At 48.5% G+C, this 27,239-nt stretch overlaps 2 protein-coding genes across 2 annotated transcripts; both read right to left on the bottom strand.

Annotated features, from left to right (window-relative positions):
* Positions 1–4,424: 4,424 nt before the first annotated feature.
* Positions 4,425–6,754, bottom strand: LOC124673745 (uncharacterized protein At5g39570-like). The gene is made up of 2 exons (XM_047209789.1): positions 5,795–6,754; positions 4,425–4,661 (listed from the first exon to the last, which is right to left on the bottom strand). Exons 1-2 carry the CDS (start codon positions 6,662–6,664, stop codon positions 4,590–4,592), a joined length of 942 nt encoding a protein of 313 aa, XP_047065745.1. The 5' UTR covers positions 6,665–6,754; the 3' UTR covers positions 4,425–4,589.
* A 3,036-nt stretch (positions 6,755–9,790) lies between these two features.
* On the bottom strand, positions 9,791–26,352 carry LOC124708444 (probable serine/threonine-protein kinase SIS8). The gene is made up of 15 exons (XM_047240127.1): positions 25,978–26,352; positions 24,859–25,528; positions 22,942–23,249; positions 21,455–21,892; positions 20,997–21,100; positions 19,552–20,906; positions 19,402–19,442; positions 18,004–18,072; positions 17,409–17,509; positions 14,744–14,822; positions 14,543–14,641; positions 14,384–14,452; positions 13,406–13,455; positions 13,143–13,319; positions 9,791–10,627 (listed from the first exon to the last, which is right to left on the bottom strand). Exons 1-15 carry the CDS (start codon positions 26,350–26,352, stop codon positions 10,513–10,515), a joined length of 4,050 nt encoding a protein of 1,349 aa, XP_047096083.1. The 3' UTR covers positions 9,791–10,512.
* Between the last annotated feature and the right edge of the window lie 887 nt (positions 26,353–27,239).

The following is a 27,239-nucleotide window of genomic DNA, read 5'->3' as shown; positions in this document are numbered from 1 at the left end:
TCCTCTAGTACCACACCGCTTTCGGGTGCAGGGGGTAGCATTGAGCAACGGCGGGAGCCTGTCAAAGAAAAGAAATTTGTGAGACACGGCGGAAAAGGAGTAACAACGGCAAGTAAAGAGCGGCGGAGATTACCTCGGTCGGGAGATGATCAAAATCATGAGGAGGACGAGCCGATGTCAAGATGATGTTATCCTTCATACTAAGGCACGTCAAGCTGCGAACCTCGTCCCGAGCTCATCCGCCGACGGGTCGGCGGAGCTGATCCTCGACTTGTCGGTTTTGCCGGTGTAAAGCCATAGCTGGTGGGGTCGAGACATTAGCGGCTGCACTCGACGTTGTAGGAACACTGAAACTACTTCAGTGCCGCACATCGTAAAGCCTCCCATGTTCTTCAGGACGACGACCCGCTCAAACAATCTGTCGGCTGTCGCCCTCTCTTCGGGAGAAAGGGCGTTTCGCCAGGACTTCTTCTTGTGGGCCACCAAGACATCATCACAGTGAGGGAGATTCGAGCGCCGCCCGGGCACTATGGGATCACGCAGGTAAAACCACTTGTTGCGCCAGCCCTGGACGGACTCCTTCATTGGGTAGTCGAAGTAGTCGACCTCCTTCCTCACAACAAAGCCAACGCCACCAACGACGGGGGGGGGCATTGTTGTCATTGTGGCGCTTCACGTAGAAGATCTTCTTCCAAAGACCCCAATGAGGGTCAATGCCGAGGAAGGCCTCGCAAAGAGTGATGAAGATAGAGAGATGGAAGATGGAGTTTGGGGTCAGCTGCCAGAGCTGGATCCCGTAAAATAAAAGAAGGGAACGAAGGAACTCGTGGGCCGGAAGAGAAAGACCACGAAACAAGAAGGCAACGAACATGACAGTGAAACCCTTCGGGGGCTTTGGGCGAGAAACCGCACCTGGAAGACGAATATCATCCTCAGATGCGGAGATGAAGCCGAGGGCGCGCAGCTTGTTGATGTCGCGGTTGGAAATGGCGGAGGCACTCCAATCACGGCTAACCTTGGCCGCGTCCGAAGTGCTGGCACCCTTCTTCTTGCCCATGGCGGCCGAAGCTTTTGAGGGAAGAACGAGAGGAAGCACGAAAGGACGGGCGAAGAAGATGAGCAGTAGGAGGCGTGAAAAGAAAAAGTGAGAAGGCCCCCTATTTATGTCGTAAAAATTGAGGTGAGATCGTGGCCATAACTCCACAAACGTCGCGGGAGGTGGAGCAGATCTAGCTGTACACGTGGCGCTTAATGAAGGAACGGAACCGGCGGCCCATTATTCCCACGTTTGCGCGAAAATCGAGGAGGCACCTCGGTCGCTGCGCATGCACTGGTCAAATCCTAGAAGCCGCCCGCGAGAACTAGGGTGGGCCCGTTAGGTCAAGTCCCGTCAACCAGGCCACAGCAGTGGTACGTCATCAATGACATATGGATGTAGTCAAAAGCAGTCGAAGGAATAAAAAGGTATCGGATGGTTAACTTGAGTCTACGCACGGATTGCCAGCATCCGCACCTAGAGTCGGGGGCTACTCCCATCGGGAGCGCTGGACGCGCACCCGAAAAAATGAAGACTCGAAGGAAAAGGGGCCTTGAAGGAAGGGATAATTGTTCGACTCGAGTCTGCACCCGGTTACAAGCACCCGTGCCCAGACTCGGGGGCTACTCCCATCGGGAGCGCTGGACGCGCACCCGACAGAAATTTTTACGCTCCGGGATCAAGCTCGGGGACTTGATTACGTGTAGGGTAACGTTGTTTTACCATCGGCAGTTAACCAACAAAAGTTGGGCACGTTACTCATTATCCCTTGCATGAGGAAAATATATCGGATGACCCACGAAGACTCGCGGAAAAACTTCGGTAGAGCAAAATGTTCGAGGGGTACAACTTGAGTCTACGCACGGATTGCAAGCATCCGTACCTAGACTCGGGGGCTACTCCCATCGGGAGCGCTGACGCGCACCCGACAGAAGAAGATGATGCAGATTCAAGAAGAACAAGAACGGTCAAGGAGAAGACATTGGTGGAGGCATGCTTTAGTCTCTACCCGAACTACCTTCGGCTAGACACTCGGGGGCTACTGACGTGGGCATTACCCTTCGGGTAACCAATGTTGCCCTACCCTGTATTCCCTAGTTGGAGGCCCATGAAGGCACTCGATGGCAAGATGGGCCACTATGGCGGTGCAACGGAAGATTCCTTGAAGTACAAGACGCGGAAGGAGCCGAACAAGGAAAGTCTAGAGATAGATCTACTGTAAACCTAGTCGTACTCGATTAGGCCTCTTGAGACCTGGCCTCCTATATAAAGGCCAGGAGAGGGGCGGTCGAGGGACAATCAATCTTAGCAATCTTAGCCAACAGAAGCTTAAAGCTAGGTCACCTTAGCTCTTAGCCAACTCGACGAGATCTCAGCCGAACTATTCGGCACCCCATTGTAACCCATTATCATCATAATCAAGAACGAGACGAGCGGGACGTAAGGGTTTTACCTCATCGAGGGCCCCGAACCTGGGTAAATCGCTCTCCCCGCTTGTCTGCGAACCGATGTCTCGTGTCAGCTTGCAGGATTCCATCAACCCTAAGCCCCAATCGGAGGGCATTGCCGAGGAGCACCCTCGACACTTGTCCTCCTCATTATTGTGACCAAGGTCTTCATCATCATCCCCATCAACATCAATAGCTTCTCCTTCAGCCTCCACAATGAAGTCAATCAGGAAGAAGCATTGTTCCATTTCAAAAAGCTTGTTGGATGGGATTTTGGACTTGTCCCTCACAGCCACCTTGACCCTTACTTCTTTGTAGAAGCTTCTGAAGATGCCACCAATCAATGTTGACAAGCACACCTAAAGTAGTAGAGACTGGACAAAGGGATGCTAAATATCTTGACCCAAACCTCTTGGAACTCCTCAAAAGGTTCAGCTTCACCATCCCAATTGACAAAATATATCACCACCTCTTCCTTCTTGAGATTAATGGAAGGGTATTCCACTAATTCCTTGATTCTCTTTCTAGGGGGAAATCTCACCAAGAATCTCTTAGGACCAAGCTGTCTGATTTGCCAAAACTAATTCACTTTCCACATTTCATTGAAGCTTTTCTCAAGCTCCTCAACAGATATTTCACCTTCCTTGACCACCACTACCCGCACATTGTCCATTTTAAGCCACTGAAATGCTTCTGGCCCTTCTACCTCCACATGAAAGAAACCCAGACCTGGATTAGCACTCCCCCAATATTGAGCAGTAGGCAGGAGAGAGTACCACATCAGGCAGTTGTCCATGTGATGGCCAGTTTTACTGCATACGAAGCACCTTTTGATTCTGGTGCAGAGACCCACATAATGTCCAAATTCCCCACAGTTATAACATGTGACATTCTTGAATTTAGTATCCATCACACGCCCAGGACCACTAGCAACTTCAACTGCAAGTTATTCCTATTTCTATCACCACTAGTCTTAGATCCATTAGAAACAGACCCCTTCTGATTCTTCTTCTTGTTCTTGCTACCACCATAGTTTTATTGTTGTTGTGCAGGATTCAAGCTAGCACTGCTACCCTGACTATTAGGTTGAGGAAGATTGGGAGTAACACCCTGAGGCAGCATCATCATAGGGTTGAAACTAGCAGGGGGATTTGTTGATTACCAAAGAATTGTGACCACTGGCTCATCGGCATATTCCACATGTTGGGTTGCATCATGGGAAACATACCTTGTCCAGCTGCCCCCTTTGCTGCATCATAGCTTGAGGGAACTCAGACTTGAGCACCACTTGATCAGGAGTGGCGCCAAGGGAGGTCGCAGCCGATCTTGCAGTCGTGGCAGCCGCTGGAGGAGCACGGCCACCGCCAGCACCACGGCCACCACCAGCTCCACTGAATCTCCCTGAGCCTCGACCCCCACCCGCCATCTTGACCATCTCCGCAAAGGATCTTCTCCCTTCTTCCGCTCCCCACAGTTCCGCAAACCTAATTATCGTGGGTCTTGGGAGGAAGCCCCTCTCTTTCTATCCTTTTCTCTTCCTATCAAACCTAACTATAATAATGCAATGTCGAAATAATTCTCCCTGGCTCACCTAATAAGTAACTGCAGACCCTATTTGAATTTTAGCTCGGCAAATCTAATCACCTAAGGGCATCCACTTACGCCTGTAAAATTAGCTGTGTTGTGGTCTAATTGATTTTGACAGTTTGAGTGTATTTCAAGCGGCACTGAAAATGCGGGTTGTAAACTCAACTCCATGAAAAGTTCAAGCGGAAAACATGGCCTCCTTCCGGTACAACCTCGGTTCAGAAATAAGCAACTCAGATATCTACACACCGAAATGTTTCTAGATACAACCATATGTAGACAAAGCTAAGTCACTTATTTCCGAACAGAGTACTATACATCAAACAAATCATTTTAAGCACACAATTACTAGATAATTCAAACATATAAACCACCCACATCGCCCACTTTAGTTTGGAGTTGTACAAATTCATAGTAACAGAACAATGATCCAGAGTATCCAGAAGGTAACAAGACAAGCTTTATTCGTGTAGTAGCTAGATGTGGGGGTGGCCGCAGATCAAGACCATGCTGAATGCTTAGTCATCGTAGTTGTGGCGGCGATGGTGGTGGTGACGTTTCTTGTTTTCATCATCAGAATCATCATCGTCCTATAAAGAGGCAACAGGAAATACTTAGGGTTGGCAAGAAAAAACTCATGTTAACATTTCAGAGATTGCTGATATAGGAAGTATAATGTTTGGTCAGCTACAAGAGATGCACTAAAATTACATTTGTCCGACCAGAAAAAAAGCAGCAAACAGGTGTAGGAGCAAATAATATGAGCCCTATAAGAGAATAGAGGGACAAATATAGAGCTATTACTGTAGGTTTCAGCATTTCGCCACACTTTCTACAACTTAAATTGTACAGACATGGCATACAAATGCATATGTGCTGATGACAGCTTATCTGAGTCATAAAATTACATCCAATTATGAGTCATAAGATGCATTCCTATAGCTCTGGGTTTTAATGTAGATGAACGGCCACAAATGTAATTTTCACAAATTTGTTAGCTACACTGTTCTTACAAATTCTGCTGCAACAGATAACCAAGGTATATGCCTGACTATTGTAAAACCACATAAGTATGCAAGTGAAGCAGTGAGTGATGATTTTGCACATCGCATATGTGCTGTAGAGAGTGGATCAGTAATGTCAAATAATCAAAACAAACAACACAGAGAGAGTCAATTATTGTTGTGGACACTGAGATAAAAGAACACATACAGTGGGATCAGTATCATCAAACTGGTATTTATGCACACCCACATGAGCATGTTTGCTGCGTACTAGGAACAAGAGAATTCTTTCCCGTGCACTAAGCACCAATTAACATTTCAACGGATCAGCTGAGTACAACATGTTTTCTGTTATAACAGCTTAGCGTTCAGGTAAAGAGTTTTCAGCATCCAAATGACTAAATCTAGTGACTCGTTTTTCCCTTTACTAGGTATAAAGCAGGATTTCTGAATTTTGCAACTCAAAAGCCCTACCAAATTGTATGAGCTGTTATCAGCTAACAATCATATAGTGGAATGACAAAATAAAAAAATGGTTGTATCCAGCACCTCCCTGCCAACAAACTGGAAGACCTAGTGCAATCACAGCCACAAGTAACAAGCATCCAATCTTTCCTCCACCATTCACTATATTACAACTAAGAGGCATGATAATCTACTAAGGAAGAAGCATCCATACACTGAACAAGCTAATCACTAGAACACAGACAGGAGCTTACCTGCTTCTTGCGGCCGTATTCCTCCTCCCCGCCGTAGCTGGGCTTCTCGTACCCAGCGCTCTGGCCATAGCCGTATGAACCCTGGGTCTCCTCGCCGTAGGGCTTTGGCTTCCGATACCCACCGGAGCCATACTCACCTTCGACCTCATCTTCAACCCTCCTCCCACCGTACCCGGATCCGTAGGTCTCCTCCGGCTGTGGCTTCCTCCCGTACCCAGAACCGTACTCCGAGCCGTAGGCCTGCTCCTCCACCTGCGGCTTGGACCCGTAGCCAGATCCGTAGCCAGAACCGTAGCCCTCCTCGGGCTCCGGCTTCCTGCCGTAGCCAGAGCCGTAGCTGTCCTCCTCCTGCTGCGGCTTCCTGCCGTACCCAGATCCGTAGGTGTCCTCCTCGGAGCGGCGGGGCGGGTCGGATCCGTAGCCGCCGCCGCCGCCGCCGTAGGAGTGCTGCTGCTCCTCCTGCTGGGGGCGGAAGCCGTAGGCGGGCTGGGCCTCGGATCCGTAGCCGCCGCCGCCGTAGGAGTGCTGCTGCTGCTGCTCCTCCTCCTGGTAGGCGGGCTGGGGCCTGGATCCGCCGTACCCGGATCCGCCGCCGCCGTAGGACGGCTGCTGCTGCTCGTGCTGGGGGCGGAAGCCTGGGGCGGGCTGTGCCTTGTGGTGGTGGCCGTAGGGGGAGGGCTCCTCGGCGGCGTAGTGGGGCGCGTCGTAGGAGGTGGAGGGGGCGGAGCAGGGGTAGCAGGTCTCGTCGGAGGGCGGGAGCGGGCGGCCGAAGGTGACGAAGAGGTCGTAGCCGCCGCCGTAGGGCGTGGGGTCGAACTCGTCGAAGTCGTCGTGCTCGTCGGCCGGGGAGCTGCCCCAGTGGGTCGCCATGGATGGGATCGGTGCAGAGATCGGGGAAGGGGAGCGAGCTGGCGGGGGCAGGAGTGGTGTGCGACTTTGGGGAGTCGAGGAGGTGACTGGTTAATGGTGGGAGCGATGGATTAGCGCGTGGGCGACGTGTGGGGCGGGGATGATGGAGGCGAGCGAGATGTGTGGGAGTCACGGGGTGCACGTGGTGGCTGGACGGTGGGACTGGGTGACCGAGACACCGGAGGTGGTGGGGCTTGGTTGCAGACGCACAGCCGACATGGGGCGCACGATGCGCGGCAACGGAAATGGAGTGGTTTTCCTCCCGGTCTGATCGCTCGCACGGTCGCACGGGGTGAAAATGGCACGGGCCAGCCACTTAATGATGATTTTTTGGGAAGAAGGACCACTCGTGAAAATTATCAAAAAAAATGAAATTGACAAAAAAAAAAGACTACCTACGGCGTGGCGGTAAGCTCTCCCAAGCGACACGTGGCACCTGCCGCCATCACCCGTGGCGGCAGACACTGTTACAGGTTGTGGGTGAACAGTACATGCCGCCATAGCCTGTGACGGGAGGTGTCACGTGTTGCTTGGGGAGCGTGCCGCTACAGGCTGTGGCGGGAGGTGTCACGTGTCGCTTGGCGAGCTTGCCGCCACAACACAGGTGATCCTTTTTGTCAATTTCACTTGAAAGTAGTCCTTTTTAACAATTCACTCGTGTAGGTGGTCCTTTTTGCCAAAAATTCGGTGACCAGTGTGTGACGTCGTGAGGGTTGGGAAATGAACAGTGTTCTCCCGCACGTGCGGCACGCTTTGCTACTCTTGGAGTTGTTGATTACCACCCCACATACCAGATCCAGCCGGTAGGGCAGCTCCAACGCTCGATCTATTACGAAACATTTCGTATAGAAAAAAAGGATGCATCCACCTGATGAACACAAAAGTTATCATTTCGACGCGAGTACGCCATCGGCAAGGGTGAGGTGGTAGATTGACACCCAGACGTCGCGCACGCGGGTGCTAGGCGAGGGAGTGAGGAGGTTAAGAAGGGGCAAAACCGCGCCGATGGCGGCGCTATTCTCCTCCGTAAGCCCAAAGAGCGCACCCGTACGCGCGCCTCCGGAGGAGCCGAGCCGCCGTCTGACTAAAGCACCTCAACAAGCACCCTCACGGACGATCGCACTATGTAGAGGGCGCTCTCCCGCTTGCCCTCCCGAAGCATTTGAAAAGCCCATGCCATCGCTGTTGTGCGAGTAGAGCAACCCTGGACCCACCATCACCGACCTCGCGCTCTCGTCGGCATTCGCGTCGCCATGTAGAGGAAGATGGGAGGAAAGAGGAGAGGTGGGAGAGGGTGACATGTGGGTTAGGGCGCACGGACAACCTGTCCTCATCAACGCATTCCAATCATATTATTGGTCCGCAAATGCATTGGTCCGACAAATAAAACTACCCTTCTGGAGGCACTTTTTCTCCACGAGGACGCAAATTGTCCATTTGGGTCCAGCCCTAAAAATGCACTTAGGCCGGCAGAGATGAACACACATTTCCACGGTTCTAGGATGTACTCCCTGCGTTCACTAAGGATGTGTTCGGTTTTAGGATGAAGTGGAATGGAATGGAACCATTCCATTCCATTCCATTCCACTCCATTCCATTCCACTTCATACTTGCGTTCGGTTGCACTGGAATGGCAAGGAACCTAATTAGTCTAAATACTCTATTAATTAGACCCTAATTTAATCTAAAATTTTAATTAACCTAAATTATGCCTAATACTGCCTAATACGATGGGAGAGCAGGGCCTGAGAAGAGAAGAGCATGGGGTGCAAGAGGTGCGTCCGGCGTCCGGACGGTGATCAACCTCGAGGTCGCTGTCGCTGGAGGACCTGTCGCGGACGCCGGAGACGACGAGCTCGCACGCCTTCACCACGGACGAGCTCAAGGGCTCCATCGACGGCAAACTCCGCCCGGGCCTCGCCGCGCAGCGGTCGCCGTCAAGTACCTCGACCTCGACGACGACGGCGTGCGGGGACACCGCGAGTGGGCTGGTACATCCGGTGCAAGATTGACTTCGCCTGCACGCTAGGCTGGCCGCCGCCGCCGCGTCGGCTGGTCGCCGCCTCACTGGTTGGCCGCCGCCGCGCTGGTCCGGCCGCCGCTGCGCCGGCTGGCCGCCGCCTCCCTGGCCGGTCGCCGCCTCGCTGGTGGCCGCCGCCTCCTCGGCTCGGTCGCCGTCTCCCTGGCTGGTCGCCGCCTCCCTGGCTGGTCGCCGCCTCACTGGCCGCCGCCGCCGCGCCGGGCCGGCCGCCGCCTCCTCGGGCCGGCCGCCGCGCGCTGGCCGGCCGCCGCCTCCTGGCTGGCCGCCGCGTCGGCCGACGCCGCCTCCTGGCTGGCCGACGCCGCCTCCTCGGCTGGCCACCGCCGCGCCAGGCCGGTCGCCGCCTCCTGGTGCCGGCCGCCGCGCTGGCGGCCGCCGCCTCCCTGGTCGACCGCCGCGTCGGCCGACGCCGCCTCCTAGCTGGCCGCTCGTTCCGCGCGATTAGAGGAGAGAAGACGATTAGCCAGCTCGTTCCGCTCGGTCCGGCCGATTCGGCCGGACGGATTGGGATGGCATATTCCGGGAATATGCTCTTTCGGGGAATGAGTTGGTTCCGTCCCATTCCTTAAAATTCTGGAACCGAACGCCAGGATGGGAGCTAGGCACGGAACGGTTCCGTTCCATTCCTTGCCATTCTGGAACCGAACACATCCTTAATATAAGACGTTTTCGACAGTCTTAAAGTAGACTAGATGCAAAACAGAAGGAGTGAACTTACACATCACAAATTGATTGGATACAAACAAAAGTGAGTAAATTGATTAGATACAATGAGTGAACCTATAAAATGACTTAAACGTCTTGTAAAACTGTACGGTGGGAGTAACAGTTAACCAAGTTCGGTTGGCGTACCAATCTTACTGCGTCCACAATATGCCAAGTTACAGCGGCAGATCTCTCTGTCTCTGCCGTGAGTCATGACGAAGACAACTAGGAGCAACCCAACTGCCTGAGCACGACTCTTATTGCAAATATGAGCATGTACGAAAAATAGAGAAGTGTAGGAACTTGTTGGACTACACCTTTGGGTAAATGCATATAGTTCATGAGTAGCAAAGAATCAATTAGCACTCTACTCTATACGATATTTTTGTACACTTGTTACAGCGACAAATGAGAAAAAGAAAGAAAATAGAAGAGTCAAAACTGCTGCTGTAAAGAGTTGTGATTTTTTTAGTACAAGCAACAGGTTTTTTTTTTTTTGCAGTCTAACCGCCAATTCTGACGAATTTGCCATGGTGTGATATACACAAGGTCCTGCCAGGGTACCTCTTGATGCGCAGGGTGAAGTATCAATAGGATCTTCTGTTGAATAACATTAGAACGGTATCTTGAACATGAATCAGCCAGCTTTCGGTGGAGGACATAAGGCATGACCAAACAAAGGAGGATCACATTCTACAGACACCGACACTGATGTGTGAGCTCAGATGGCTTTGTCCAACATCATTGTTTTGCAGCAAGTTTCATCGGAATTGCTCTCCTTTTTTCCTTCACTTTCCCTTGATGGATATGTTTATCTGGATTCCCTTTCACCCCACAACTGGACTGAAGCAGTAATGCTGTGAAGGTCTCTGCCAGTTTCAATGGAAATTTACAGCTGTAATTGGAGGGCAAAACGACCAAAATTTCACCTTTTCCATCACCGAATTTGTTGCTATACAAAAAATGGTGTAGTTACAGATGGGCAGCTGCTGGAAGGCAGGAGAGACCAATGCATTCGTTTTTGTTTGTGTTGTCACCTGATATTCATCTCCAATTTTTTTCCTTATTCATCCGTTAGCTGTACTCTCTGTCTTCTTGGTTGGTTGGCAGACAAATTTTTCAATACCCGTTTTAAGGCAACCATGATCTCTGCAAATGATGGACGTACCTTTGGGTCTCTACAATCAGACAAAATAAAAATATATAATTGAGACCATATGCTTATATGTAAAATAAGTTGGAGATATAATATAAGACTGATAAAAAGGCGGAGAACATAAGAATCACAAGTTGGAGACATGATGATATGACTGATAAAAGGTAATAAACAGCATGGCTAATCTACACTCAAAACAGTAACATGTACTGTACCTCCGTTCCAATGAATTAAGACGTATAAATTTAGTCAAAAGTCAAAGTCTACCAAGATTGACCAAATATATAGAAGAAAATATCAATATCTACAACATTAAATAAATATTTTTGAAAATTTATTTTATGGTGGATCTATTAACATTGATTATAACATTGGTCAAACTTAGAAGATATTGAATATTGACTAAATTTATACGCCTTACTCAATGAAACGGATGGAGTACCACTTTGTTAAAGCATGGCTATGGCTACCTGTCATTACTATCAGATTTTTTTTTTCGATAAGGAGTATATATTAATATCAAGAAGATATCAATTACACCCAGCCTCTGCAACAACGCAATACTCTAATAGCATTACGGATGCACACAGCCAAAAAAAAGAAAAAAGAATTACATAAAAGAAAAGTCCCGCTACGATATTCTAGCCCTAACAACAACGGTACATCCACCACCAAGACAACACCTGAACTCCAGGCTCTCCAAAAGCGACGCCTCCAACAAGGTAACAGTGCACAAACACTATCGTCGCCCGATCAGAAGATCTTAGGTTTTCACCCTGAAGATAGTCTCCGCTTTCAAAACAATGCCTCCAACAAGGTCATTGCCAGGCACAACCAGTTAAGGCCAGACCTTAGACTTTCATCCTGAAAGGTAAGACTCTGAACTTCACGTGTATTGCCGCCCCCTCTTGCATACTGTTGTTGCGAAACCCAGAATACCAAGCAAGCCCCTCAACAGCGCTAAAAAACTTGAACCTCCATAGCAAGTCCTCCAATCCGGCCCTCATGGTATTCTTCGCCTCTAACTTCGCCATGGAGCATGTTTCCATATGGCAAGAAAGAACAGAGCTTCACGATGCTCCCTCCAGAACCAATCGGTCGGAATAAAAGCATGGGTGCATCTGACCGAATACCACCGATCCAGCGAACTCCAGGCAAAAAAAGCGCTGGTACATCCACCGGCGGAGCTTTCCGGAACACACCACTCCGGCCAGATCAAGAGGGACTACCTTCAGGAAGGTCTCCATCTTCGCACAAGAAAGGCCCTAGGACCACCACCTTTATTCATGCCAGGCCAGCAGCACCCATGCTACTAACCGGCTGCGGAGAAGACGACCGAGCACGGGATCCGGCACTTGGCCCGGAAGAGCACGTCCCACGACAGCCACCGCCGGAGACCAAGGCCACGGGAACCGCCGCCGCTCGCCTGCTCAGATCTGGGCAGCCCAAGATCCGCCGCCCCACCGAGGCAGGGCCGCACCACGCCCATCCGCGCCAGCCGGACGAGCCAGACGACCTCCACCGCCGCCACCGAGGTCCGGGGCCGCCGCCCCGGTTTCCGCACGCCGGCGACCCGACCTCCGCTCCCCAGCCGAGTCGGACGGGCACCAGCGCGAAGCTTCGGACCTCCCAGCAACCTTTGGCAGCAGGGGGCGCCGCCACCGCAGCAGAGGCCAGCAGCAGCGGCGGCGGGGAGGCCGGAGGCTGAACCTGGCGGCGGCGCGTGCTATCGCCCCGGTGCCGCCTGGGGAACGGCACGGGAGCGTCTTTCGGGAGGGGTTTCAGGAGCTTCATTATATAATGTATTATAGTAATGACTAATTTATATACTCCTACCAAGTATGGCGTAGAGTGGGGTAATCTATAAATTCATGTGAATTACAGAGTGGTTCCTTTGCTTGCACCATTTTATACAGGTGCAAATATTATAGGAACTTCTAACAATATATCATGCAAGCAGAAAAAGAAATATGTTATCTGAACAAGTTTACAAGATTTTGACTTCTGAAATGGAAACTAGCAAATTACAACAAACTTGAAATTTCAATTACCCCAGTTAATGTGTCATCTAAAACTTTGCTGTATATGAAGCAACAGAAAGAGAAACATAATGTTTGCAGGCGACTTAGCTCTTCTCTAGTGTAAAAAAGCAGACAAGATTTTCACTACATATGATAAGTGCGCTTTTCGAAAAAAATACTAAAGTTCGAATTAGTGGGTGAAGCATTCAAACTCAATCTTAAATACATCTCTCACCAGTAGCTCAGTTTTTTAGTTTGGATGTTCAAGAAGTATGGGTTTTCAGTTTTCACATAGTTTGTATAGTTCCAATGCATGTAGCGCAAGAAACATGCATTGCATGTGCATGGTTGCTAGTGTAACTATGACGCGACTAGCAAAATACACAAGACCTTGAAGGGACTAGCATGCTGCAGCAAAATACTCTAGAAAATTCTCGATGATAGAAACAATAGAATTCTATTAGATAATGATGTATATGTTCATTAAAGAAACATAGCAAGTTAAAGCATACTCACGTTTGCCAGCATTTCTCTATTATCTCTGCTATGGTGGGATCCACGCCGGCTGGAATGTCAAGACGCCGTTGCTGAAAACCAACAGCTCCAACAACTTGCATGGGATTCATACCTTCCCATGGTTGTAACAAAGTACAAAGTTCCCATAATATAACCCCATAGCTGAAAACATCACATCTGCAATGTATTGAAGGGTAAACAAATCATTTGTCAAATAAAGTAAGGTAAACGCACACAAATGAGAGAGCAACATAAGAACTTACTTCTCATCCGATGGTTCATTTCGAAGTATTTCTGGTGCCATCCACTCAGCCTGCAATTGATGCAGGTGGTCAGTAACCTGTAGTAGTATTTAACCTAGAACCATCTACGAGAACAGCAAACTTCTATGCTTAAGAGTACCGAGATGCGAGAATAGCAAAGTACTAGATCAAAAATGCATTGCTAGGCTGCTAGCTTGACCATAGTACAGTATACAAAGTCAGGGACCAGTTAAAACAGATGTGCCTGAGCACCTATGAGAAAATTGCCATATCAAGGCTGCTTGTTCTTGTTCATATACTGATATTTCATTATCTAACCATTCTTCCAATCCGTGTCAGTCCCAGATCTACAGGAATGCAAATATACCCGTAGAGTAACTAGTAACTATGTGTAACCAAATGATGAATCAATATGCAAAATCAACTACACAGGAATCAACTTGTGCTTTAGCTTTTATTCAGGTTCTTTTGTGTAATAAAAAGAAGCCCTTATGTAACATCTTTACCTTTTGTAGGCTTCTCCCAAGATCTGTGGTGTACCATCCAAACCCATTCAATGCAGTCTAGCACTTTCAGGACTTGAGGCCTTTTTGCCTCACAAATATATGCAAGTTTAAAGAGTCCTGAATATATGCTTCTGGACCTGGCCTACAAGTCAACCTTCTCTTAACCCATCAAGCTATACTTGCGCCAATCACTAAAATCGAGTCTACTAGCATTACTTTTTTCCTATACTTACGTTTGCTAATCAACTTGCTTCTATTTCCACAGCTACCCCAGCAGGTTATAAAATAAGTCTAGTGCAGCAAAGGTCAGCAAGCACAAACTGAGCACATATCACGGTGAAATAAATAAGTTCACACAAAAAGCAGAACTAACACATAATCTGTATATATCTTCCTGCTTTTCCAACAAAAAGGTTTCTTATTCTCATACAGGTAAAAAAATTTGATGAAAGATAATCAGAAGCAAGCTTACTGTTCCAGCTGTGGATCTTGAGGAAAGGAAGGTATCATGCTTTATACGTGATAAACCAAAATCACAAACCTAAACAATAACAAGATGAAAATGGTTAGACAGGTAGAAATGCCACAAAGAACCAAAAACATATCACTGTTGGCGGGACCTGCTTATTACCTTGACTACCCAATTCTTGTCAACAAGTAGGTTTGGAGACTTCAAATCTCGATGAACTACTACAGGGGTGCAGTTGTGCAAATAATTCATACCACGGGCCTGTGGAAAATAAGATCCAAGCAGCAAGTTAGAAAAGATTTGTCAAATTCAGCCCAACATTCTTCACATCAGTGAACTAGGATAACAAAGACCCAGGCATACCACATCAAGTGCCATCCTTATACGTTTTTTTTCATCCAATTGGTTGTTGGGGCGACGGATCAACCGGAACAAACTACCTCTGCATTGTCAGTATCACAGTTAGCATTGGTAGTCAACAAGTCCAGAAATCTATAGATCAAATAGTAAGATCATGACAACCAAAACCTGAAGAAAGCTTAAAGATATTACTCCCGCAGAGTCATGATAAAGTCCTTCTGGACACAGACATGGTATTGAGGGGTGGGCAAAAACGGTCTCACGGTTTAACCAGTTTTTGCTACTCCCTCCGATCCATAAGAAGTATCGGAGTGAACAAATTTGAACTAAAGGCTCGACATTTATTATGGATCAGAGGCAGTTGTTCATTTTTTTGCACCCAAAAACTGGAAGTTGGGACTTATTTTGTGAAGGAGATGAGCTCCACTCTAGCCGGTTTCCACAGTTTGTACGGTGTGAGATTTTGCACACCCCTAATGGTATTCCAGATGACACTTTGACCATCAATTTGGTGCTACTGAATATTTCTTTATAGATGATCGAACCTAAAAATGTGACTGATGCAGATTGTAAAAAAAAAACTAAATTGTGACTCGGTGCGAGTATATATGTACCTAATATGCCTACATCTTTTTGCTGTCTCATTCTGGTCCTGCAACGTACATCAGTTTTCAAATATTTTTTCACATTCACTTCTGTATTTCCTGTTACATATTTTCAAATATTCTTTCACATTCACTTCTGTATTTCCTGTTACATATCACGTGGAAGTTGGGATTGATTTTATGAAGGAGATGAACTAGGTCCACTCTAGCCGGTTTCCACGGTTTGTACGGTGTGAGATTTTGCACACCCCTAATGGTATTCCAGATGACACTTTGACCATCAGTTTGGTGCTACTGAATATTTCTTTATACATGATCAAACCTTAAAATGTGACTCGTGCAGATTGTAAAAAAAAAAACTAAATTGTGACTCAGAACAAGCATATATGTAGCTAATATGCCTACATCTGTTTGTTGTCTCAGTCTGGTCCTGCAACGTACATCAGTTTTCAAATATTCTTTCACATTCACTTCTGTATTTTCTGTTACATACCACCTCTGTATTTGCTGTTACCTACTGTGAATTAGCTGCTTCTATGAGCAGGTATCCCTATTTTTCAAAGTGCGTGAGTTCGAAACCAACATGTGGAAGTATTAAGGTACAATCTGTCTGTTCTGTAGAGAACAAATGAAAAGAACGTGATAGCGCATGATACAGTCCTTGGCTTCTCCACAGTACAGATGAGTTTAATCATGAATTTCGGCGTGTGTTTAAGGCATTGCATGTAGTGATGGAGGAGGGCCTTGATGGATTGGGAGCTATGTACAAAGAGAAACGGAGAAGCTGAACGCAAGAGCGAGAGAGAAATGACAAAATGATCTGCTCAATTTCAAATTAAAGAGGGGCCACAATCAGGATCCAAAGAGGTATCAAGAGTGTTTCTTGTGGTCCAACTGGATATAAACCAGACCTGGGATTAGTTACTGCCTATCTGTATGTGAGATTCGTTTTCCTCTATAAACCAAACAAGACAAAATACAAAAACTGCATACATTATTGCAGAAGTATTGGGTAACTGTGTGTTATCTCTGAGGCACCGAGGTGCACACTCTTAACTTACTTGCTATCGACTACATTCGAGCCAAGACTCAAATAGATACCACCGGATTCTTACATGGACTCAAACTTGGATTTTCATTGGTCCAAAATGCACGCTCTCCAACAATTATTTACATTACAGTTGCTGTTTGATTTCCATGTGTTCAGAACAAGCTGAAGTTAATTGTATCTATGTAGGTTCTCAACATATGGATCTCAGCCAGCGAATGGCTCAGGGGCCTTAGTCTCTCAGAGTATGTGCTACTCCATCCATCTATGAACCCCAAGGCCACTTGAGCTTGTCTCAAGCATGGTTTTAAAGGCGTCCCAAGGTGGAGGAGGGGCGCTCTGACGCTTAGGCGACGCCTAGGCGCCTAAAGCGGCCGTTTTACCAAGGCGGAGGGGGGGCGCTTGGACGCCTAAGCGATGCCTTTAAAACCATGGTCTCAAGTCAAACCAAGTTCACAGAAAAAATATTACCCCCTCTGATCCATAATAAGTGTTGGGGTTTAGTTCAAGTTTAAGCTAATTTGATCTAAAACCCCGATGCTTAATATGGATCGGAGGGAGTACCATAGATGAGTGAGTAGTCTACTGCCTTGATCGTGTATTCTCAACTAGTTGTTCTGTTCGTTCAAAAGCTTATACAAAAGATTGAGTACCTATAAATTTTTCACAAGGTTGATTCGTATCAAAAGAAAATACAGAGTGCAACAGTTTCTTTTAATAAATTCTTGGAACAACGCACACAAACCACCTGGTATATTCTGTTGGCCACCTTTGGGCAAAATAAATCATCTTTTAGTTCCTTTGTACATGAGATAATAGTATGTGAACTAAGCAGTAACCACTCATCAATTTAGCAAAACAATAAAAGAATGAAAGGTTAGAGTCAAGATACTGGATTAAGAAAACATTAAGTTCTGGGAAAAGTTGATGTGCAAGTATAACTATCCTTGGTATTGATAAATTTAGAAATATTTGCATAAAAAGACTAAAAATGCATCAAGGGGGTAAAGCTTACCTTGGAAGAAATTCAGTCAAGATAGAAAGATTAGGTGTACGAGTGACAGCGCCCATAAAAAGAACAACATTGGGATGCCGCAATCGCTTCATTATTCGCACCTGTACAGCAAAGAATGTCAAAAACATGTTAAGTGTAGTACATCTCCATGTGTGTTTTACTGCTGTTTTACTCATAAAAGTTGAAGACGGCAGGAAAACAAGGGAGAGCAATGAGATCCCTATTTTCAAACAAAATCGTGAAGTTATATGTCTTCTATTGAACGGAAATTGTATTTGGGGTTGGAGCTCAATGGACTGGTCTTAAATAATTATCAGTAGCGTGAACTTGATATATTGAATAAGATACTGTTGCCACAGGCTACATATGTATAATCAGATCTTATCAACTCAGCCATATGTATTTCAGATGTACTATATAAGAAATTAACATCAGCCAAATGAAAGAAGTGTGAAGGTTTAAATCCTTATGACCGTCTCAGGGACACAATAATAATTTGTACATTCTCATTACAAAAGTAACACGACAGTAATAAATCTATAAAAAATCCATTATGTAATCTTTGGACATTTGAGTTGCAAAAAATTTAATATACCTCAGCTTTTAATTCTTCCAGAATATCACTTGAAATATCTTGTTGCAGAAATTTCTTGACTGCAACTTCCTAGAAGAGGAACATATTAGTACGATGCAAAAAGGAACATTACCAAAATGGTAGCCAGAAACATTTTAAGGATCCAAAGGAAAAAAGAATTAAACAGGGAAGGATATTCATGTTAACCAAATTAACTAATTTTGTGCCATGTTATTTTTTGACTTTCACTAGTTAATTCCCAAGCATCTGACAGCTCAAGTGGGCAACATGGTATTTGATTAAGGAACGGGAACTAGAAGAAAATCTTAATTGATCCATGATTATTACTTGAGGCAAAAGGTAGAACACACTCTACCTTATCAGTATACTGAAAACAACTACTGAAAACGGGCTGTTTGGTTGGGCTTATTTCTGGCTTTTGGATTTTGGCTTACAAGCCAGAAAAGTACCTAAATAAGGCTTTTGGCTTTTGACCGGATATAGCTGCATGATGCTATAAGCCAAAAGCCAAAATTAAAAGAACCTATTTAGGTGCTTGTGGGTTATAAGCTGCCAAAAGCCAGAAATAAGCCTAACCAAACATCCCTACAAAGCAGAGAGGATCAAAAGCAGAAGTGAAGACAAGCAACAAAAACAAGTAGTTGTGGTTAAGCAGGATAGCCCAAGCTTGCATGGACAGGAGATACTTTTCACTTGTCTTGAAGTCCAGAGCTGCAACTGATCATACATTTGCCGAATGATATTGGCCAGGTGCAGTGATCGGTTACCAAAGATAAGCATATTCAATGCCTTCACAGGTGAAGGGCACTGCCAGCACAACAAACGGGAAAGAAGATTCACATAGCGTTGCTGCTAGCATGTGCACCATGTTCTCAAAGTAACACCGATGGTGGGCGAGCATGAAGCCAAGTGGTTCAAAGACAGTTATTGTTGGACTCTGGGCACTATCATAGCGAAGCATGATGTGGTAGATATATCCAGCTGCACACCCAAGTCTTGTTGGCCATGTTATCACGGTGTTGATGGGGGCCTTGAAAGGAAACCAGAGGAACAGCCTGTGTCTCAGCGGAATGGCATGTACCGAAATACAATCACTGCACGAGGCATCCATGATTACATTATCAGAGAATATGATTTGGTGCCTGAATTACACTCAGATGTCGAGGTGCAATGTGTAACAAGAGTTGGGTGTTGAAGTGAAGAAGATGATTCGCCGTTGCTAAGTTCTACGGTCGAAAAGTTAGACTTCATATTGATAGTAAGCAATATGTTACTATGATATAAGAACCTCACTTTTTTCTTGATTGAAGTTAATCCCATTAGACAACAAGTGCAAACACATTATTCCAACTTGGTGATAATTTTGAAACACATTGACCAATTTAAATGAAAACTTACTGTTCCATGCCATTCCCCTCTATACACTTCTCCAAAAGATCCTGAGGCACAAAAGAAAAAGCTGTTAGTTGAAAAAGGTACATATTAGAATACATCATTCAGCTTAGCAGAGTAAAAAATACAAATAATTTACGGATCGAGATATTGTACCTAGCCCAACACGTTCTCCCAGAGTAATTTCTTCCCATTGTATCTCGAACTCTGCTACATCATCCATAGCTATATCAGATCTTACACTCTCCGTGCCAATTGACTTGTCAGAAATCCTTTCAGCTTCGTGAGGCACATCAACCAAAGCATCTCCATGCTCAAGGGAATTTTCTTGTCCATGATCAATTTCCAGCTGATCTTTATTCCAGAAGTCATGTCTAACTCTATGGACTGGTCCATTTGCCTCTGACGAACTTGGCAAGCTAACCAACTGACAACCAGGCTCCAAGTATTCATATTGCTTAACAGCAGCGGATGTGGCAACAACTGCCGCAGCAGTGGCAGCAGCAGCAACAGGCACATCTAGTCTAATATCACTGTTAGATTTAGCTGCAGCAACAACCATTGAGGATGCAACCACTGCAGCAGTTGCAACGGCAGCAGCTGTAACAGGCATTTGCTTTATAAGTTGAAATGGATATTCCCGGGAAAGCGCAGATGGTTCATACAGAGGCAAAGAGGGATTAGTGTTATCATGGAAATTCAGCGGTTGATAAACACCCATTCCCTGGACAGGTTTAAGATCCAGAGGCATCCGATAAGGAACAGCCTTTGTTTGGTGTTCATGTACAGGATGAGGTGGCAACGAAGGACCTTCATCATGTGATGTGGATTCAAGCTCATTCATCCTCTTTATCATTTCACCTTTTGTTTGAAACAGAGATGTGTCATACACAATTAGGTCCTTTGGCTGTTCCTTAGATTCTTCTGAAAACAAATCAGGCGGTGGCACAACTCCATTTTCTAGTAATACAGCATGTATTTTCTCAGCTAACTGGGGGTTATCTTTTGCAGCACTAATCATATACTCTGAGACATCTTTCACCTTTGTCCTCCGTACAGCTGGAGAGCTGCCCACCGCAGAGGACGAAGGTGAACTTGACTTATTTGCTGCAATCGGCTTTTCTTTGTTCTTCACAACCCCGGTAGGGTGAGGGTCAGTACTTCTAGATTCATGGATAACAGGAAAACTTTCACTTGCATGTGAGCCAACTGATAGTTCCCCGTATGAACTTGATTGCAAAGATCCTTGGTTACGACTCTGTCCAGTTACTGCCCCATATGGGTCCGAGTGCCCAGCATCGGTAGGTGTGGATCCTTTTGACTCGTTTTCAAAAGAACCGTACACAGGAGTTGAAGCTTCACTAACAGAAGACCCCAACTGAGTGTTGTCGTCATCTTTATCACCGTGGTGATTATCTGCAAAGGAACTCTCTTCAAATTCTTTACCCAAGTCTGCACCATCTGAAGGAATAAGAGTACCGGGATCGGACATGAGATCGACAATGTACTCCCTGAAAAATGTAAAGCATAAATCTTACGATTTTTTTTTCTCATTTCTAAAGTGGTGTATCAGAACGAATGTGTCGAGAATTGCTAAGTACCTTCCATCATTCAATTTCACAATGTTCAAGGCTCCGTCATCTGATCCAGTGTACTGCCTTCCTTTAACTAGTCGACAAGGAACATCAAGGTTGTCGGCCAACACCTGCGCTCATGTTTGCAAGTAATGGGTATTAACATACTATACACAACTAAAGGACAAGTCTTACATGTTTGATGCTTATGCTCTACGCTTATTATGTCAGGAATTCAGCATGAGGACTATTAAGCTTACAGCAATAATATAGCCAGGTTTTGAACTACTGCTAGAACCAGGAGAGTGAGAATGAGCTCATGTCAATGTGTGTACTGAACTTATAAGTGAGAACAATAAATCAGGCATTCCACTGGAGAAATAAATGGACCTCAGTATTTCGTATTCTAAATCCTATCAGTTAAACTTGGCAATTAATAAAAGACAGATGTCCAGATGGCTGATCACGATTAATAAGTTACTGACCTTAAAAAGCAGCGCCCGGTGACGAGCCAGACCAGTTGTGAGCCGGCCAAGGGGCATAACCGCACTTGTTATACTAGCTCTCAGCGAACTGCTCATACTCTGGTACTTCAACAGCACATTTTCTGGGTCAAAAACTGGTCCACCCATGTGGTTTGCCACTAGAATAGCCAGTCTCTGAATCAGAACACGGCCAATATACTGTGAAGTTTGTGAGCGAAAGTCCGCAGCCATGACAAGTGCCTTCTGCCCAAGTTCCGCAAGCTCAGAGTCTTGCGCTCTGTTGACCAATACAGCTTCTGTTTTAGCTCCATGCGAAAAAGGTTGCTCCTGCAGTTCCACGAGGGAGGGTATGGTTGGCACTGGTGGCTTTCCCCCAATGGCCCAAACATCATAGAACCCATCCAAGATCTTGTCGTCGTAGCTAAGGGCATTGAAACTCTGTGAAGCACGAACAAATCTACCATATAAGGCAAGTAAGGAAATTGTAAGATTCGCAAATATGCAGGGTGATCGCCAACAGTCTATAGTCACTGCTGACAGCAAAGATCTGTGGTGGATATTTCAGGACTAAAGGTGTTCACGGAACAAATCGGTTCATTATTTCATCCTGATTTGCTAATGTCAACTTAGAATCTCTTATCTAAGTGCACTAAGCTTAGCCACCAGAATTGCCTCAGCATGTAAATTGAGAATTAAGAAATTATCGGTTGAGGGAGCCTTAGTCACTGTCGAAAACATGCCACCCTCGAAGCGAGATGCGATATTCCACGCAAACATCATCGTGTAGTAACCAGTAAAGGAAGCATATATCATATACAGCTAAGTTGCACAAGTACACTAGCGCCTTTTAGATCATCCCTAATAATAGTGTGGTCATCAGCATGTCCTAGCACGCACATTTCAGCAAGCCAATGTGTGACCAAATCTCGTTTCCGCTAACTTACGGGTGTACTTGAGCAATCTAATAATGTACTTCTTGTTTTTTTTTTACAATTGGATGCCGATCCCAGGGCTTACGGTGTAAATTGAGAATTAAGAAATTATCGGTTGAGGGAGCCCTAGTCGGCGTCGAACCCAAGTCATCCTCGAGCCCAGATGTGATATTCCTTACAAACATCATTGCGCAGTAAGCAGTAAAGGAAACGAGCATAGGCCATACATACAACTAAGTTGCATAACTACACTAGCGCCTATCTATCGTCCCTCTGATGATTATAAATTGACCAGTTATTGAAATAACAGTATGATCATGAGCATGTCCTAGTACACGCATATTTCAGCACAGAAATGTGTGACCAAATATCGTTTGCACTAACTTACGGATGTACCAGTTGAGCAATCTAGCGGGCATGTGGCGTCATCAAAGTTGGAATGAGACCCCATCCGTGAAGCAATGCGAACCAGGTACGAGAAATAAGCAAATACATACTCCAATAAGAGATGGGCGGATGGAGGGAAATGGGTGGAGAAGGTAGTAACAGGTATACCCAGTATCGGAAGGCGAGGACCTCGGCCGCGGGGCTCCGGAGCGGGCATGAGCCGAGGCTGATCTGCTTGGCCACCTCGATCTGCACCGCCTCGGGGTCCTCCCGCGCGCTCATCTCCAGCGCGAGCTGCATGTGGTACTCCTCCAGCTGCACCTCCTGCTTCTCGATCTCCCGCTGCCTGCCCTCGTTCCGCGAGTCCCGCCGCGCCTCCGCCTCGTCCTCCGCCCGCCGCTCCTCGAGCGAGGACGCCAGCGCCAGCTCCTCTGCCTCCAGCGCCGCCGCAGCCGGAAGAGGCGGCGGGCGGCCAGCTACGGAGCTGAGCCAGCTGGAGATTCCGGAGGCGTGCTTCGCGGGCTCGCCGTGGGCCCCCGCTCCGCCTCCGCCTTTTCGGGAGGAGGGTGGCGGCGCGGGCGACGAGGCGCCGTCGCCGGCGGAGTCGCCGATGTGGAGCTTCCGGAGGAAGTTCTTCATGACGCCTCCCGCCGCCGACGCCCGCCGACGCTACCTGGTGCTGCGGTGGTGGGGCGGCGGATCCAGCATGGCTAGCCCGGATGCGAGCAGAGGAGACGAAAACGAAATAGCTAGGAGGAGGCGGGTATTGACCTGCCTGCGAGCGAGCGCCCCGAGCGAGCCGCATTAAGTTAACCCCGTTTATTACTACCCGGCTGCTCGCTCCGCTGCAACTTGCCGGTTGCTTGCTTGCTCGCGCTCCCGGCCGCGCTGCGCTCTCTCTCCCCTTCCTTCAGACGATCTCTGCTGAGGCCGGGGTGCTCTTAGCATAATTCCATGTTGTTGTTGTTGTTGATTGCGAATCCTCATCGTTGGGCCTGATTGGTGGGCAAGCTAATCTGCGCAATTAATAAACAAAGTACGGTGGAAAGTTCTCGTGCGGTGCGGACGAGGGGGGGCACGCACGGGCATGGCTGGCTTCTTCGACCACGCCATGTCTCGATGACGTGTGGGGCCAGCGGACGGGATAGCGCGCGGCCGTGACGTCCCCGTGACCGCTCGCGCTCGGAAAACAAAGGATGAAAGTGAAACTTGCACGAGAGGACATGCAGGGAAGAAAGCGAGCGCGGGGGTCCGCCAGAGCCTGCCGCGGCGCGCCTGGACCCGGCTCACACTGGACGCCGCGGGACCCACTCAGCGCTGGCGACGGCAGGGCGCGTCCCACTTGCCGCCGATCTGCCGCACGGAGGCAAGTTGCGCGGCACGGGCTGGGCTGGCTGCAGCCCCGATTCCTCGTAAACACCGCGCGCACGATGGGCCCGTACGGACCCACGCGGCGGTGAGCGGACCGAGGACCCACGCGCCCCACGGAATCGGGAGTGGCTAGGGTCAATGACTCACACTCCACCCGGGTGGGCGTACTGGCGTACTGCTGGGCAAGGTGGTGCGCGTGACGGGGCCCTTGGAGCAGTTGGCGGACCCAGGTTCCCCTTGTGGAATTTGATGAGGCCGTGTTGCCCTTGTTCCCTAGAGGAGGAAGAGGAACCTTCTCCAGCTGGGTTTTCCAGGGGATGGGGAATGGATGCGGAACGGTCCTTGCGCGCTCTGCCATGTTGCTACTTAGAGCATGTCTAATGGAACCCTTAAACCCTTATAGCTATAAGGATCGAGAATTGGCAAAATTGGAGGGGTTGGAGGTGTGAAAAACAGGAGGCATTTAGTGGAACCCTTAAACCCTTAAATTTTGAGGGTTGACTCTCATCACAATATCATTGCACATGAACACAAATATCATCACAATTCATCACAATTGTCTTCCAAACAAACTAGGAAATGAAGATTATAGATGCATGGTTTAATAGTTTACATCACAAAATCATCATCTCCCCCCTCTCATCGGCACCATCACCAAAAAAATGCAACACGGCGCCATCTCCTCCTCCTTTCCACCATGGCGCCATCAAGCACCTTCATAGGCGCCGGTGGTGGAGACCTCCACACCGCCATCACCACAACCACTCATCGTAGTGTCACCTCGAAGAGAAGAGGAGGCCCTACGGAACATCCTCTTCCTCGCCGCGATGTCCTCCTTGTAGTCCTTCCACCACCTCAATTGGTCTTCATCCATGTCCTTTTTGGACATCATCATGTGCTCCTTCTCTTCCAACATGAGTTCTTTCCATGCCTTTGCTTCTTTCATTGCAAGCATCCTCTCCTCCAAGTCGGCCTTGCGAGCCCTTTCTTCGGCCTTGCGCTTGGCTTCTTCACGCCTTGCTTCAACTTGTGCAAGCTTCACCTCTTTCTTCTTGTCGGTGATAAGAAGCTTTGTCTCCAATGTCTTCAATGTCAATGTCTCCCTTGTCTTCATCATAGTCTCCATCTTGTCCCTAATGCTTGACACATCTCCTTCCATCTTCTTCCTAAGCTTTGCCTTCTTGGTTCCCTCGGGCTTGTCGGCGTTCCTTTCTTCCTCGCCACTATCATCCATACTCTCCATTGCCGCCTTTTTGGGTGCGGTCTCTTGATCCCTCAACTTCCACTTATCAAAATCCTTAAGATGCTTCCAAACATGCTTCCAAGGAAATTGCTTGCCCTTGGAACCGGCCATTTGCATGTACCTCTTCTCGGCAATGTCCTCCTACAAAGACACAAATGGCATAATAAAACACACATATAGCATTGTAGGTGCATGGCAAAGTAGATGTAAAAACATGCATATATACTCATGTAGTCACTCTCCACGGTACCACTAGGGGGTGCATCAATCACATTTGACATTGCCGCACTCCAACGAGCACATGAGGGCTTCATCAACTCCCACCGGCCTTGAAGCGACCGGAATGTACGAGGAGCGAACCCACCGGTCTTCCGCTTCATCTTGCAATAGGCATCCTCTATACGTTGCCAATACCTTTTGCCGGTTTGGTCGGTACCGGTGCAAGCATCCATCCCCACCGAGGCCCAAGCCCGAACCAAGATGATATCCTCGGCCTCAGTATAGTTTGATGCCTTGCGACGGCCGCCGGCGGCGAAGGCCTCCACACCAATCTCGATCAACTCGTCCTCCTCTTCTTCTCCTTCTCCCACCTCCTCCTCCTCACCATGCAAGTCATCACCAAACTCAAAGGGGTCGAGAGGAGGAGCCCCAATGTCTACCTCGGCATCTTGGAGAAGATCCATGTATAACGTCCCTTCGGGGATTTTCTCAAACACGTCGTGCACGACGGGCTCGGCGGTTGGAGGCGTCGGCGCGGCCTTCTTCCGGGAGACCACCTTCTTCCCGGACGTGGGTGGAGCCAACGCGCGCTTCGCGGCCGCGGCGTTCTTCGGCCCGCCCGCCGGCTTCTTAGAGCGACCACGGGGCGCCGCGACGGGGGCCGGGCCAAGTGCGGCGACGGGCGCGGGTGATGGCGCGGCGACGGGCGCGGGTGACGGCGCGGCGACGGGCGCGGCGACGGGCATGGGAGCGACGAGGTGCTGCCCGCGCGCTTCCGCTTCACGCCGACGTGGGTGGCCGCCATCGTGGCCGCCACTGCGCCGAGCTCGGGATGGCCGCGGGGCGGGGGCGGGGAGCTCGAGGTGGAGCGGGCGGAGGAGGGGGCGGGCGCGGAGGCGGGCGCGCTTGACGTGGCGGCGACGGAGCCGCCGGACGCCGCGCCCTCCCCGCCCGACGCGGGGCGGGCTCCATGGCCGCGGGTCGCGGGGGCGGGGGAGGTCGAGGGGGTGGCGGGTGGGGGCGGGGGAGCTCGAGGAGGCCGCGACCGGCGCGCCGGCGGCGAGGAGGGCGCGGGCGGCGCGGGTCGCGCGGGTGGCGGGCGGCGGCGGCGCGGGTGGGGAGGGCGCGGCCGAAGGAGGAGGTGGGAGATGGGGAAAATTTTCGCGCGCTCGCGCGCGAACGTGTACGAGGTTGTGCTAGGGGTTGGCCCCTCCAACCCTTACCTGTACAGGTCGGAGCACGGGTTGGGGCCTCGACCTCTAATTTTTTTTACAGATTTAGGGGTTTAGGGGTTCCACTAAATGGCATTTGGACCCTAAAATCTGTAAAAAAAACGGTTGTATACAGATTTAGGGGTTCCATTAGACATGCTCTTAGGTGAGTCTTCTTTTTGGAGTTTGCTTAAGAGCATCTCCAGTCGCGTCTCCAAAGCGTTCCTCAAAGCTATTTGGACACGTCGGATAAAAAAAAATTTCAGTCACGTCCTTCAAAACCGTGTTTTGTCCGGCACACCCTGATACGGTGTCCGGCGCCCCGAGTCCGTCCCCGCCCCACAGGGGACGCACCGGGGACGCCGGACACAACGAAAAGCAAGGAGAAGCGACGCGGGCCCGACCCGTCAGCGGCACAATAA

The sequence above is a fragment of the Lolium rigidum genome, chromosome 1 (assembly GCF_022539505.1).
Source record: "Lolium rigidum isolate FL_2022 chromosome 1, APGP_CSIRO_Lrig_0.1, whole genome shotgun sequence".
In the NCBI taxonomy this organism is placed as follows: domain Eukaryota; kingdom Viridiplantae; phylum Streptophyta; class Magnoliopsida; order Poales; family Poaceae; genus Lolium; species Lolium rigidum.
This window is presented reverse-complemented; position numbering and strand designations above follow the sequence as displayed.

Coding starts and splice junctions, on each gene's coding strand:
- LOC124673745 (XM_047209789.1), bottom strand. CDS start 6,664: ATGGCGACCCACTGGGGCAGCTCCCCGGCCGACGAGCACGACGACTTC. Junction 4,662..5,794: donor AATACGGCCGCAAGAAGCAG/GTAAGCTCCTGT, acceptor GCCTCTTTATAG/GACGATGATGATTCTGATGA.
- LOC124708444 (XM_047240127.1), bottom strand. CDS start 26,352: ATGCCCGTCGCCGCGCCCGTCGCCGCGCCGTCACCCGCGCCCGTCGCC. Junction 20,907..20,996: donor GTGAAATTGAATGATGGAAG/GTACTTAGCAAT, acceptor TACATTTTTCAG/GGAGTACATTGTCGATCTCA. Junction 14,453..14,542: donor ACAAGAATTGGGTAGTCAAG/GTAATAAGCAGG, acceptor GTTATTGTTTAG/GTTTGTGATTTTGGTTTATC.